This window comes from Pagrus major, chromosome 7 (genome assembly GCF_040436345.1).
Source record: "Pagrus major chromosome 7, Pma_NU_1.0".
Classification (NCBI taxonomy): domain Eukaryota; kingdom Metazoa; phylum Chordata; class Actinopteri; order Spariformes; family Sparidae; genus Pagrus; species Pagrus major.
The window spans coordinates 21107203-21122678 of record NC_133221.1 but is presented as its reverse complement, the minus strand read 5'-3'; the positions used below and the strand labels follow the sequence as shown (position 1 = coordinate 21122678).

Sequence of the window (15476 nt, the reverse complement as noted above, 5' to 3'; positions counted from 1 at the left end):
TGCTGTGTCCTCAGTCTCAAACGACTTGTTTGTTTTTCTGCACGTTACCCAGGTTTCTCAGGAAAGTCTATACACTGTTTGGAAGTTACTAACAAACAGTATAAATACAAGCCTATTCTTAACACAAAATTTCATCTTCCACCACAAACTCTACAGTCATGAGGAGCCTGCTGGTTCTGACTTTTCTGGTAGCTAGCGGTAAGACAGTTTCCCTCTTCTCATCGAGTAACTTAAAATGTATTTGCTGTAATGCAATCCAGATAAATAGTTCCAAATTAGTCTCTCAGAGAGATTAGAGTGCTAATAATCACATTTTATTTGAAAGGCAACAATAATCAGTGGTGGAGAGAGTATTAAAAATAGTAAAACTACTGGTATTAAAATAATACTTAAGTAAAAGTACAAAGTATTCTACTCAAACATTACTCAGTGGAGTAATAGTTACTTTAGTTACCTAGTAACGTTGATGTTTAATGCATAATCATTGTCAAATTGCTCCCAACTTCTGCTCAGTTCTGCTCAGTGGTCACTTCTCCTGCGCCTGCTGCAGAGGATAGCCTTATTGGCTGTAAAAAAGCAGATGGAAAGGTTTAGATATGAATTGAAATTGCATTCATTCTCTGTACGTATTTGTTCATGTTTAACAAAGGGTTTCACCTGAGCCAGGCCATATAACAATGATAGCAGTCCTGTCACATCCAAGTATTGGAATCTGTAGGGAGCAAATGGTATTGGAACATCTCTATTTACAACATACATTATCATTTTGTCCCAGCCTGTGGATGTGGCCTTCCCACCTTCCCTCCTGTGCTGAGCAGGGTGGTGGCAGGAGAGGACGTCAGGCCTCACAGCTGGCCCTGGCAGGTGAGGTGTGCTCTTAATGTGCAAAAAATATATTCACTATGACAACCACAGAACTGCATGAACACTACATTTTCATTTTACCACTACAGAGAGAAAAAGTGTCAACTATCTTTACACTCTGAATCTTGTGATAACTTCTGATTCTGATCCAGGAGCAGGTATATAGAGGGATGAGAGATGAAATGGATTTGTAGGGCGTTTCATTGTGTAGTAATGCGCTCTTGTCTACTGCTTTGCTCTGCTCAGATCTCGCTCCAGTCAGACAGCAGTGGGCGCTGGCAGCACGTCTGTGGAGGCACCCTCATCTCTTCTGAATGGGTCCTCACTGCTGCACACTGCATCAAGTATGTTTAACTCAGGCTGCCAATATAATCACAATTACACAGGGTTCTTTATCTTTTCAAAAAATCAAAATGTGTCACCTGACTGTAAATAGATCTGGAGTCCTATATAAACTGGCTGGGGAAATATAAAACAATCTATTATAAAGGTACTGTAATGCAGTTGGAATTTCAAGCATCTTTATCCAAAATTTAAGCACTTTTAAATCCGATTTCCAGCAACTGCATGAACCCTGATTACTAATTTTGCTTTTGCTTTTGCTTTTGCTTTTGCTCTTGCTCTTGCTTTTTGCTTTTGCTTTTCATTTAGACTCAGTAGTGATTCAAGTTCACGAGAGCACTCATATTTACTATGCACTATCCAAACAAACTGTCTCTGGCAAGAAATACTGCTCCGTCCAACAGGAAATGATGATGCATTTAGCTTTTTCTGTGCCTGAGGAGGCACCTCACAAGAGATGTTCATTTTGAGAATGAACAAAAGAACAGGCTGGTTCTTCTAGAATCAGCAGCAATGGCCACCATGTCTGACCAGAAGAAGAGAAGAGTGGCATGTAGAGAAACCAGCCAGCGCAGTGTTTGCTCACCTAAACAACCATGCATTACCTTTACGGGACTGCTAAGCATCTGCAAGCCACCATCACCTTAATAACAGTGTTGTACACACAGGCAGAAAAGTCAGTGCTACTGTCCAATCCCCCTAACACCATGTCATCTGCCACCCCACAGTGACCGCTACAACTACAGAGTGGAGCTGGGTAAACACAGCCTGAAGACGAGTGAGGAGGGCTCGATCGCCCTGGGGGCAGCTGCAATCATCTCTCATGAGGACTACAACATCCTGCTCAGCCGGTAACAGCTACAGCCGCCCCACACAGCTCAGTATAACCTCATGTTGATGTAGCAAAACATTAATACAGCATAAACCATGTTTTTATTCTACTTCCTAAATGTGGTTGTATTGCTTTGCAGTAACGACATTGCCCTGATCAAACTGTCTTCCTCCGTCACCTTCTCGGACACAATCATGCCCGCCTGCCTCCCAGACGGAGGCGTCGTCCTGCCCCACAGGGCTCCCTGCTATGTCACCGGCTGGGGTCGACTCTCCAGTGAGTGAATACACCTTAGCAGAATGAATCATCGTCAATGTGCATTACACATTTTTCAACGTGGATTTAGTGTGCGTGATGGCAGTTTCTCTTGCACCTGTCAGTCATATTCAGGGCAAACATTGAGGTCAAAGCTGCAAATATTTTACAACCATATAGGTTAGAAAAATGTGGCATGTAACCATCATCCTGTTAAATAAGCAGTAGACCTTGCCATATCTGGAGTAGAGTTTTGTTTCTCACTGCACTTAGGCTTAATGTGTTCTATCAGTACAGAAGAAACACAAACCATGCTTTTAATTATTAATGAGTCAATCAAGTTTAGTTGTCATGTTATCATACTATAAGGTACAATCACAGTGAAGTGTAATCCTGCCAGCTCCTTTAATTTGCGCATTAAAGCTGGAGTTGGCAACATTGGAGAAACCAGCAAGAGCAAGCTAGATTTTGAAAGTATTCAACCAAAAGTATCTCAGCGCCTCCCTTCAGGCCTCCACTCCTCCAAAACACATGAACAAGTGCTGCCTGACTACAGACTGTGCTGTAGGTCTCGCCGGCAAACTGGGAGATATGTCTCAGTGGCTAGGTCGCTACATTCAGCAAGCTCTCGGAGATGTTTTAGTCTTATAAATATATGAATAAACAACTCTCTCAACTGTTAAATCCCACAATCAGATAAACAATATAACAAAATAGCCGTCACAACCTCAGTCCAAAAAGGCTAATCGGTCCAGCAGTTCATGCTCACTGCCATGGGTGTGTGCTTTGCACTAACATTACTGGGTTAGACACTGAACAAGTCTGTAGCTGATGCAGCGGCTCACTCGATCTGTAGTTCAGGGGCTGTGTGCTTTGTGCTTCTGGGTTAAATGCTGAAAGACAGTCTGTCACTGCTGCAGCTACTCGTTCTTTGGCTCAGGGGTGAGTACTCACCGTGTCCAGCTAGCATTTTAATATTTTGGCTGCACTCTGTCTGCGATTCTTGTGATGCTAGTTGGCCAATGGCTTTAGCAATATAGCCCCCTATGTTCAATTATGATATATAATGAGATGACTGGACAGCGTTGTTACAGGCCTACAGCCACAGATACTGGAGCAGAAACTCCTAATTGATTCTGCGTTTGGATGTGTCACATTTTAAATTAATATTAGTTGATAGTCTGTGTTTGCTCAAATCTCGAGCGCAGTTGCTGCTTCTGTTCCTGTGGTGTAACTGGTGGTTGTTCAAAACACACGACAAACTTTAATTTAAAGTTTTCGGGAAAAAAATAGTATATATTTAAAAATTTTAAAAAGACCTTGGAAAAATACTTAGGACATGACCTCAGTGTCCTCAATGGGGCTTAAGCAAACATTATCTTCATCCAGCACCTCGCCTGTCCCTCAAGTGAACCTCCCTCAAAGCAAAATCTTGTTTCTTACCACTGTTATACCTTCCCCACAGCTGGTGGTCCTCTGGCTGACGTCCTGCAGCAGGCTCTCCTGCCAGTGGTCGGCCACGATATCTGCTCACAGCCTGACTGGTGGAGCGTCCTGGCAACGGACAAGATGGTCTGTGCCGGAGGTGACGGCGTCACTGCCGGGTGTAATGTGAGTTAATACAAGGAAGGGTCATCTTATGGTGCAGCTGTAATTAAAAACAATTACAGCGATTAGTAATGTTATCTGTAACATTTCCATCCATCATAGTGTAAAAGACTCAGGGACGATACAAGGAATAGAGATTCACTTTCAAATGGTGTAAAAGGAAAATTTAGCATGACTAAGTGATCACTGGTAGTCATACCTCCTTACTGTCTGTACATTAGCAGCTAGCCAATAGTGTGTGTGCTTACCTACAGGGAGACTCTGGTGGCCCCCTGAATTGTCAGAACCCTGATGGCTCCTGGGACGTCCACGGTGTGGTGAGCTTCGGTTCTGGTCAGGGTTGCAACGTCCTCCAGAAGCCCACTGTCTTTACACAAGTCAGCTCATACACCGACTGGATGAACACAGTGAGGAACATTTTCATTTTGTGATTAACATGCCAGCAAAAACATTGTTACCTCAAGAAACCAGTCATACCAGTTATATCTGTGTCTTCTGTTGTTTTCTCTGTAGGTTATGACCAACTACTGAAGAGGCTGTTAAAGTGCTTTCTATGTCTGTGTCTGTCACTATCCATCTGTATCTGTTTCAGAGATCCAGTGAGATCCAAAATAAAACAAAAAAAACAAAGGTTTCTCTCTTCAGTGATTTGGAGTGATGTGGCATCAATGGTGAATTTGAAAAGTCACTGTATTTTATAACAAAGAGCCACATTCAAGTCTTGGTTTAGGGTTGTCCTGTAGTTCGCCACAGGGCAGGTTTTTATAGTAAAGTAAGATATATATGGAAACAATATATGGAAGCCAAGCCCATGCATATTGATGAAAACGTAGCCTTGATAAAAAAAAAAAAAATCCCATGGTAAGTCATATTTATGAGATAAAAAGTCTAGAGTATGAGATAAAAAGGAAATGATGAGAAGAGAATCTATAATTATAATTAATAAAATAAATGTTTTATTAGGAATAGATGAATTTGGTGACGTCAAATAGCCATCGTGTAACTTTCAGTAACATTCAGTGATACAAATGACCACTTCAGTGAACCAGCACATCACTGCTACACTCACCTCTGCATCGTTCACAACAAGTAGCCTCGCTCTTCTTCTTTTTCTTCTTCCTCTCAAAGCTGGGAGGTGTTCAGCTTATTTTCTAGCCCTAGCGACGCTGACAGCAGTTTATGTGGCATAATTTGGTGAAAAATATTATTTACAGTAAGGGGCGGGAATTGTCCTCTGAGACGGATGAGCCCAGAGGAAGCACTTTCTCTCTCGGCCTTGTTGTTAGATGGAGAGAAAGTATGTGGGGAAATAACTTTGGTATGTAACCTCTGTTTGTATGGTGATAGTCCAGTTTTGCAGTGAGTTTTTCTTTTTCTGGTCTCTTCAAGCTATTTAATCTGCTGTGTATGCCTGGAAAATGCGCTTTAACAGTAAAGATTTATAATGTCTGATGACCATAAAACCTGTGGCAAACGCTCAGTGGCAGACTCAGTCTGGGCAAAAGGGACACCTTATTTTGTTTTTGCCACTAAAGGGCACCCTAGAGGGTATTTTATCACGTTTGGTTGCTCATCAGGTCAGTGTAGAAGCAACTCATATATCAGCAATACAATTTTTTTTCTTTCTAATGTGTGTTAGTTCTGAAATATCAACACATGTTGGACACATTTCTTTAAGCCTGGAAGGTAATGCAAGCTATGGAGTGGTTGAATGCTAACGTCAGCTAATGGGTTTTCAAATGGAGTCTTTCCTCAAAATATGGCCCCAACGTCCTTCCAGATTTTCATTGTCCAATACGTTTTCAGTTGCTACTCAACCAATAAGTGATGAAATGATAACAACTTGATTCCTTACATGTATACGAGCTGCAACACAGCAGCATGACATTATGCCAGCATTCAAGCTTCCCTGCCTGAGCATGACGTCAGAGGAAAATGGCCAGCATGGGAACCAGCCGGGGTCACTGAAAGCGTTCAAAGAGAGCTTGAGAAGAAAACAAACAGTACATTTAACTCTGCTTGCTATTATTTGTCTTCACAACAGTTGAACAGATTTTCTTAAATCTCCTCGGAGTTACATTTCACTACAAAACGTTGACAAAGTTCTTGATGTCCATGAGAATATACGTGACCCTCTGCCTTACACCACAAATCACAACTGTTATCAACGAATAAGCCCGATGACTCACTCTGTACTCAGTATTTCCCGGCAGTACGCTCACCCTGTGGGCACTCGCACTTACACAGATGATCTTCCATAATGCATTGAGACAACACAGTGCTTGTTCACATGTCGTCTGCTTGTTAGAAGTAACCAGAGACAGTGTCCTCCTGTGTATTGGCCTGCTGGAAGGAGGATGTTAGTATCTCGGCTGCGCTTTCTCTGCCATTCTCGTGCGACGCCTAGCGGGCTAATAGCTTTAGCAATGTAGCCGCCTAATCTTGTGGAAGACTCAAGATGGTCATGTGCAATGAGTGCTCGGGTAGAGTGAGCGCGGGCAGGCAGGCAGGCAGGCATGTAGGCAGGCATGCAAGTTGGCTGTCCAATCATTTCAATGCGATCATCACAAGCCTACAGGCACAGATTCTGGATTTTTTCCCCGTTTTTGTCATAACATTTGATTCACTGATTGCTGCGGGACGGTAAGAGATCATTTCAACAAATATAACAAAAAATACTTTGAGAATAACTTTTTTTGCTCAGCTTACTGCCTTTGGCACAGATGTAGCAGAATCTGATAGAAAGCATGTATTGCAACACTTTTATTGATATGAGACATGTGACTTTCCTGTGAGCTTCCTGTCTTTTACAGGAATTTCAGGGACACACTTTTGCACAATTGAACTGTGTTTAAGCTCATTTAGAAGTTGCAACATAAGGGAGACTGTGCCAGTACTAAAGCGGTCTGTGAAGTTGTGCTACACATAGCTATAAATGATAGGATATCACATTTCAATAGGGTTTGGGTTGAAAAACAGTAAAAAAAAAAAATAATAATAATAATAAAAAAATAATCTGGTTTAAACAATGTAGCTCTCTTGCAGTTAAATGGCTCAAGAGACATCCCATGTAGTCATTAGGTTTGGTATTAAATGCCAATCTCTAACCATCTAACCTGAACCCTATCTGTAACTGAAACATTATCTCCATCCAGCACCTCGCCTGTCTCCCCAAGTGAACCTCCCTCAAAGTAAAATCTTGTTTCTTAACCGAGTTACTTCTTTCCCACAGTTGGTGGTCGTCTGGCTGTATCATTTCCGTTTATCAAAGACTCAGGGATGATACAAGCAATAGATTCACTTTCAAATGGTGTAAAAGGAAAATTCAGCATGACTAAGTGATCACTGGTAGTCATACCTCCATACTGTCTGTACATAAGCAGCTAGCCAATAGTGTGTGTGCTTACCTACAGGGAGACTCTGGTGGCCCCCTGAATTGTCAGAACCCTGATGGCTCCAGGGACGTCCACGATGTGGTGAGCTTCGGTTCTGGTCACGGCTTCAACGTCCTCCAGAAGCCCACTGTCTTTACACAAGTCAGCTCATACACCGACTGGACGAACACAGTGAGGAACATTTTCATTTTGCAGTTAACATGCCAGCAAAAACAATGTTACCTCAAGAAACCAAAACCCTGGCTTCCAAAAACAGGAAGTGTGTTATAACTGTGTCCTCTGTTGTTTCCTTTGCAGGTTATGAACAACTACTGGAGAGGCTGTTAAAGTACTGTCAATGTCCTTCACACTTACAAACAAAAACCCTTATCAACTAGATAGTATCAATCACCTTCAGCTTTTAATACTGTAGCTACATATTAACTAAGAAATGATAAACGGTAATAAAGTTAGAAAACTGGATGGATTATGACTTTTGAGTCAACATACAGCTGTACTGTCATCACACAAAAAAGCACTTCTTAAACACTGGGTTAATTAACAAATACTTCCTTTTATTTCTCATTAAATATTCATGAGATATACTTTTTCACTCTTCAGAAAAATAGAAATAGAAAATAAGAGTTATCATAGAAAAGCATGTTTTCACAGTACATATAAAAGAAATATAGATTTAAGTCATAAAAAAGGCAATGATAAATGAAACTGAAAACAAACAGCATGTTTCTGGCACTCATCCAATTCAGACAGAAAGTGACTGCTGCATCAAAATACTCAGTTTCATCAAAGTAAAACGTTTTGACTACATAATAATGAAATCAATCATGTAGTCACTGGTTCATTGTAAGTGAGGTACAATGACTCTGTCTGCAGCACTGAACATGACAAAAAATAAAGATTTAATACATTTTGTGGAAAGTTTCAACTTCAAAAATGAGTCAGAGACACGCTGGCATTCTGCAGCTGTTGTGAACCAATCACAAACCTGAAGTCACTCAATGACTTTGTGTCTTCAGGCCTGACAGAAAACCTTTCAATATACACCAAAACCAGCTGACAATGATTGAGTTGCATTAACTACACTGAGTTTTACTTCAAGTATACAGTGTAGAACTGGGTGATGAAGTCAGTTATGAAAAGTGAGAGAAAATCTTCCACTTGTCTTCTGCAAAAAGTTTGTTGACAGGTATTGATAAAAAAAAGTATCAGAGTAGTAGTATCAAAAAGTATCAGAAAGTATCAGAAATCCCCCTAAAAAGACCTTAGAGCCGTCTGCATACGTCAGTGTGAGAATTGGGTTGCAAGACGAGCTGTGGTTGGAGGAATGGTGATGAGTAAGCGAGTGAGCAACAGTTGGGGTTATTATGGCGCAGCTGCACAGTCAAAGAGTCTTTCTGTTGGTCATCGTGAGCAAGAACAAAAACAAGCCCAGAGAGAAGCGGAGACTACACTGCTGCCTTCACAGCTCCACAGCACTCACCATGGCTACAGGGCAGACACTTCCAGCTATCCACGCTCTCACACAGAGGAATGGCGACACTGCACCGAGGGGACACATTAGAGCTCAGGTTCAGTCGTACGTCTTTTGAAATGTTTCATGAGGAGCAGCAGTGTTGTTCTGAACACAAACACACTTAACTTCAGTGTGTGCAGCTGGAGGGCAAACTCAGAGCTGCAGTCAGTTAGCATTAGCACTCCTTAAAGGCAACATGAAATAAGTTGCTCATAAAAAGTAACCTAATGATGACCTTCATGATGACCACTGGTTTAAATATACATTTCAGCCTACATGCTACCTCCCTAGCCAAAGTAAACAAGTTCATTGTAAGGACCATTTAGCATTTAGCAAGCTAAATAGTGAGGAGAATGAAGCATTTAGCAGGCTAAAGAACCAGCTATTTTCTCAGAAGGTTGCAGAATCCAAAGCAGAGCTAAAAACAAATGAAATTTGGACCTACATTTATCGGTTAGCACGAAACAAGACACCAATGTCATGCTGATTTTATGCTGTAACTGCTGGTTGTAGCTAGGCAGCTGTTTGCTAACTTGTTAGCCGTGACAAAATGATAAGCTGATGGCATATAGGGCTGATTTTCTAAAAGCTGCAGTTTACCAATGTTGGACCTGTTCAGTAAAGAAATACCACCGTCCTTCACATCATGAACAGCTGAAGTCACACTCCATTTTCAAGCCAGCTCGTGTTCCACCAGCTTTAAAGGTGCACTATGTAGTTTTGGGGAATACATTTTATTTAGAAGAGAAAGATCTAAACAAACGAAATAAACAAACTACTTCATTTTCATGACTGAATAATACACTGACTAAGCAACAAACTGTTCTGAGGACCATATTATCTTCTGAGAACAGCTTGTTTACTCAGTTGAAGATAAATATTTCCGAGTTTCTTTTATTTCTCATTGTTATGTGAAGCATAAAACCAGGATTCTCTCTTCTGTTAAATAAATATACTGCTGTACTCAACCATAACATTCAAGTGTCTTGATATTATAACTAAGACAAAACAAGTGATATTTTGTTAGCATTAAACAATACAATCCCTATTAGCTTTTGGCAGAGTGCCTATGGCCGAGAGTCATGGGAGCTGTAGCTGATAAATGCTAACAAAGCTGTGTTTTATCTTGGTTAAAAATAAGAGATTCTTAAATTGTTTGGTCCAAAGACCTCATCTTACAATATGTAACGTAAACCTATGTTTTAGCTTTTCAAGGAGACAGATAAACAATTTTAACCAAAAGCTAAATAGAAGCTAACATAGAAGTGGGGAGGGGGCTGGGCTCTGTGCAGAAACAGTAGACTCTTTCAAACACCAATAAACATTGTCTTCAATTTGCTGCAAAGCTCTTGAGGACCAGGAGAGACAATTTTGTTGACAATGAAGGAGAGTTTCTGTGTAGAAAACCACATCAGGTCAGTCCAGTTGAGTTTACACAATGCTCAGTCACTCAAAATGGAGCCTACATTTGGTAAATCACTGGCAGTCACAATCCAGAGCCTCCCAGATAAAAAAGAACTGTCTAAACAGCCTCTACTTCACAGCACAAGCGCCCTCAACACAAATCCTCGTTGATGTCCTGTGATCTTTTCCACTGTCAGCTCACGTGTACAGTCAGTCCACTGGGTAGTGGGTTACATGAAGTTAATGCATAAACAGAAAAATACTTTGACAAGAAGGAAAACTGTATTTGGCGTGTGCTTTTAACCCAAAGTGTCACAGTGCGACAGAATCTGTCACAGTAAGGAAGGATCCAGCAACTATGTCCGTCACTTTCATTCTGTTTCAGAGATCCAGTGAGATCCAAAATTAGAAAAAACATAAAGGTTTCTCTGTTCAGTGCTTTGGAGCGATGTTGCATGAATGATGAATTTAAACAGATACTGTTATTTTCAAACAAAGTGCCACTGAGAATGTTCTGGAGAAACAGCCACCTTCAAGTCTTGGTTTAACAAGGTAGATCCGGGTCCACAAAAGGTGATGTGTGACCCGCCAGAGACTATTTCACGAGTTTCAGTAGAATGTCTCAAACACGATCAGCTGGATTTTAAATCGGTGGCACTTTATCCTCATATTGCGGTGGTGGGGTAAGTGGTTCTATACTGATTCCAGCTGCTGGCTGAGAGTTATCCAAGTTTTTCATGTGCAGCTTTTCTGATTTAATCCTGCGGATCTTGATGGGGAGGAGCTTGCGGCTGGTTTTCCCAGGTCTTCGATTTGATGTGGAAGCAGCAGCAGCGGTGGAAGCTGGCGCCAGCTGCGATCCAGGAGTCGTGACCTCTGACCCCTCAAATTCATACTGTACGCCATCGACTTGGACCAGGTCATCGTAGGAAGGTAGCTGGGAGGTGCTTGGGCGCAGGTTGCTCTGACGGACAGGGTACTGGCCACTGCCTACTGCCTCCTCATACGTGGGTACAGCGTAACGCTGGGCTTGTTCCTCAGCACTGCAGACATTCACAGAAACAGATAACAGATATGAATGACAGATGAAGCATTATGTGCACACTCAGTGATGGAAAGTAACAAAGTATTTTTACTTAAGCACTTTGCTTCAGAAATTTTATATTTACAATATTAATGAAGTAATAGTAAAAACTGAATAAACAAGCTGTTCTCAGAGGAAAATAAGGTCCCCACTGTTTGAAGCTAGAGAGGTGGCAGTAAAACAGTAATTGTGTTGTCCATATAAAAATCAGTCAATTAAGATCCTTCTCTTCTGATTAAAGTTTCTTCCTCAAAACGACATAGAATGTTGTTAAACGTATATGAATGTTAAACGTATATGAGTGTATTTCATGTTTTACCACAAATAACTTTCTGTGATTACTGTCAATTATGCGCAGGCTATATTGGGAACCAATCTAGACCCGAGTGCCTGCCATGAAACAGCACGGACCTGAGTAGCTATGATGTCAGTGTATCAAAATAAACTTCCGCCAGCATGGAAGTTACTAAATGGTCTGAATAAAATCTTACTAAAATCATCTGAATAATTTATTAGCTTCTTGAATTAAAACGTTTGTCAACCAAGTGTCAAATCACAAATCTCAGATTTGATCATCAGTGATGCAACTTTGACAAAAAGACTGTCAGACACAGTTTATGGACTATCTATCTCACCATTGATTTTCATAATGCTCAAATCTTTTTAGTCATTTTTCATCAAAATAAATAAATAAATAAATAAATAAACTAATCCATCAGCAATTTTTTATCACATCCACAAGATTGGTAATTTGCATGGTCAAATCAATTTTCTGCCTACACACATAACAACAACAAAAAGCAGTCATCTTAAATAAATGTAATCATTCTGATGGTCTCCTCTGGTTATTTATTCCCAGGTGTTGTTTAACTAGAAAGCTGTGATTGAACTCACGTTTCTCTTTCATCATGCGCACTAGCTGCCACTCCTGCGTTGTTCTGGGCCTCCTGAAGCCTCATCTGCTCCCGCTGTTTGTTCCTCATTCCCAGACACACGGACAGCAGCAGCATGACGACACCTGATCCCACCAACACAAACGCCACGGACGACGCTTTATTTTTCCTGCTAGTTGTATCCCCGTGTCCTCCTGAACTGCTGCTGCTATTCACGGATGCGTCCGCAGGTACCACGCTCCACACAATCATCACAATGCCGAGGGCAACGAGCCCAACCCCCAGAGCACATAGTGCATACTGGGAACCTGAGTTTCCGCTGTTTTCACTGCTGTTGTTGTTATTGTTGTTGCTGCCAAGGGGTGGTCCTCTGTTTGCTGGTCTGTCCACACTGGAATGCATATTGTTAGTCCAAAAACGTCAGTTCCACCAGCTCCAGTGAGGTCAAAGTCTGTGGAGAGAGAGAGACATGTGAGGCTGGACACAAACTGGGAAAGGTAAAAAAAAAATAACTGTTTTCAGTTTCAGGGGATTAAACATTATTGAAATCATAACTGCGAAAATCATATTTCATTCCTGCAATTATCCTCCTAAATCCTACACACAAGACCTTCAGAACCAACAAACCGAACCAAACCAAAATAAAAAATGTATATCCAGAGAACTTAAAATGTTCAAAATAGTCACTCCTGGCCTTTCTGTTAAAAAGAAAGGGGTGAAAAAAAAAAAAACAAAGCAAAAAAGAAAACACCAAATATCCCTTCTTTCTCTGGCTCTCACCTGTCAGTTCTCCTGTTAAGAAATAAAGCTACTGCTGAATATGTCACCGCCACTGCACAGAGATTTGTTTTTTATAAGAGTCCATGCCCATTTTTAGTGGTAGGAGAGGCTTCTCTGAATGGGTGTGTTGCATGGTAAAAAGTTACAGCAGACTCACCTTGCAAAGTCACTAGTTACCTAATGTCAACACATTACGAGGGAAGATAAGCACAGCTATGGCCACTGTAAAACAAGGCCCTTAGGAAATAATACAATACCTTGGCTGTAGAATGAACAGGTCTGTTAGATTACTTTCCTACTTCTTCGCCTATCTTCTGTATTGATGTGTTAAAAAACATAGCACTAAGTGAAACATTGTTAGTTTAGCATTCAATTAAAGGAGACATATTATACTTTTACGTTTTTCGTCCTTTCCTTCTGTGTGCTATAAAGGTTCTTGTGCATGTAAAAGTTCTTCAAAAGTTCAAAACAGACAGAAGCTCCTCTCTCCCACAGAAAACACTGCTCCTGAAACCCCTCATCAGTAGTCCCGCCTTTATTTCTGCGACTTTGTGACGTCACACAGTTGCATAATTTATGCCTCGCAGCTAGTTTGGCATGAAATAATTGATTTAGCACAGCTGCTCTGTTGTTGTTAGCTGTGCTGGCACAGGCGTGTGTGAGCTGACCAATAAGAGCAGACTGGGTATTCAGGAGGGGGGAGTCTCTTAAAGAGACAGGAGTGTTTCAGGCAGAGGGTGAATACAGAGCTGCAGCAATGGACAGAATGAGAAAACTGATGTGTTTTCGAGCATTAAAGCATGTAAACCTATTCTGGAAGTAACCTAAAATAAAACTGAGCATAATATGTGTCCTTTAACTGTCGTACACAGTAAAATCATTCTCTGAAATGCACTGAGCATGAACTGCATGTCTACTGCATACTTAGAACTGATTGATCACAAGACCAGCCCTTTTCTATCTTTGATAAATCAGACAGTAGAGGAGTGCTGCTGGGAGCTATAAATAATCTCAATCAAACGTCCAACAAACTATCCATAAATAACATCTGTGACGGCTCAAGAACGTCTTCATGAATACCACAGATTTTTTTTCCTTCCATACACCAACAAAGTATCATTAGTGTGCGGTCTGCAAACACGCCCAGGCCTGCTGAGAGTGAGAGGAACAGGCAGGCTAAAGTTGATAGGACCCAGCTCCAATGTAGGAATACCACCTCTCACTGAGGAATGTGTGGCATGAGACTGAATTGTGATCATGATGACAGCTGGACACACACACACACACACACTGGCCTGTTAGCCTGTGCACACATAAAGTCACTCATAAGCCTGTTGTAGTTGGCCAATCCAGAGGTGCAAAGGGACATTTTTATGTGAGGAGCTGACATATTATGGACATGTGAGGGCTTTGTTATGCAGTCCAGCCCTAAAGGTTATAGGTTATTTCACCACAGGTCAGTTTCTAAACTAAAGTAAGACATTAACATTCCTGCTCATAAAAAAAAACCTTCATACCACAAAGCCCTGTACAGCATGCAATTACTGCAGTGTGTGTGATCATGTGTGTGAGGTGGAGTTAGGAACTAGTTGTGCCTCTGCAGCCAGCTGTTGACAAAAAGACTCTCTACAGGAAATACAGACAGCTCGGCTCAAATGTCACAGCTAACACACTGTGGGAAGGTAATATTAGTAGTGATATTAGAGGCTTTTACTCAGCTCTCAAAGCAAAACTACACTTCCATTGTTGTTTCGCCAACACCCTGCAGTGTCCGCTTCACTCTCACACCAGGCGGGTTTTTGGTTTTTGTTTTAAAGTCGCACACCGCTGGATTACAAAACGTCGTGCAAACAGGACCGAAAGCGCCGCGAACTTCAGCCACCGTGTAACTTTAAAGTAACATTCAAGGATACAAGCGAAGACTTGAGCGAGCCAGCACGTCGGCGCTCCACTCACCTCTGCATCGCTCTGCTACAACAAGTAGTCCCGCTCTTCTTCTTCTTCTTCTTCTTCTTCCTCCTCTCGAAGCTGCGAGGCGTGCTGTTTATTTTACAACCCCCGCCGACGCTGACAGGAGTTTATGTGGCATAATTTGGTGACAAATATCGATTAAGGGTCAGGGACTTTCCTCTGAGACGGATGGGCCCAGGAGAAGAGAGGGAGGGAGAGGCAGCAGGCAGGAGGGAGTGGGCTCAGTGCTTCACTTCCAGTTTCATTAACCCTTTCTCGCTCGGGCTGCAGAGAGAGAGCGAGAGAGAGAGAGCATGTGGGGAAATATTTTTGGTATTTCACCTCATTTAGTGGCAACCCATTTCTCTTCAGTCTTCAGACACCCTAGATGATTTGCAATGAGTTTAACTTTCTTCTTGCTGCCCCTTTACTTGTTCTGCTGTGTGAAAATACACTTAAGTCGCGTCAAGATTTATAATGTTTCGTGACCATAAAGACTGTGGGTAAAGCTCAGTGGCGGACTCAGTTTGTCTAAAGGGCAGGGGCGAAAAAGATA

The 15476-nt window shown here is 41.6% G+C and overlaps 2 protein-coding genes across 2 annotated transcripts; one reads left to right on the top strand and one right to left on the bottom strand.

Moving 5' to 3' along the window:
- Positions 1–125: 125 nt before the first annotated feature.
- On the top strand, positions 126–4531 carry LOC141000287 (chymotrypsin-like elastase family member 2A). Its single transcript, XM_073470971.1, has 8 exons — positions 126–198; positions 776–864; positions 1111–1208; positions 1935–2057; positions 2178–2314; positions 3759–3904; positions 4156–4308; positions 4415–4531. Exons 1-8 carry the CDS (start codon positions 159–161, stop codon positions 4430–4432), a joined length of 804 nt encoding a protein of 267 aa, XP_073327072.1. The 5' UTR covers positions 126–158; the 3' UTR covers positions 4433–4531.
- Positions 4532–9695: 5164 nt separating this feature from the next.
- On the bottom strand, positions 9696–15159 carry tmem51a (transmembrane protein 51a). The gene is made up of 3 exons (XM_073469482.1): positions 14927–15159; positions 12192–12641; positions 9696–11256 (listed from the first exon to the last, which is right to left on the bottom strand). Exons 2-3 carry the CDS (start codon positions 12590–12592, stop codon positions 10857–10859), a joined length of 801 nt encoding a protein of 266 aa, XP_073325583.1. The 5' UTR covers positions 12593–12641; positions 14927–15159; the 3' UTR covers positions 9696–10856.
- Positions 15160–15476: the final 317 nt, after the last annotated feature.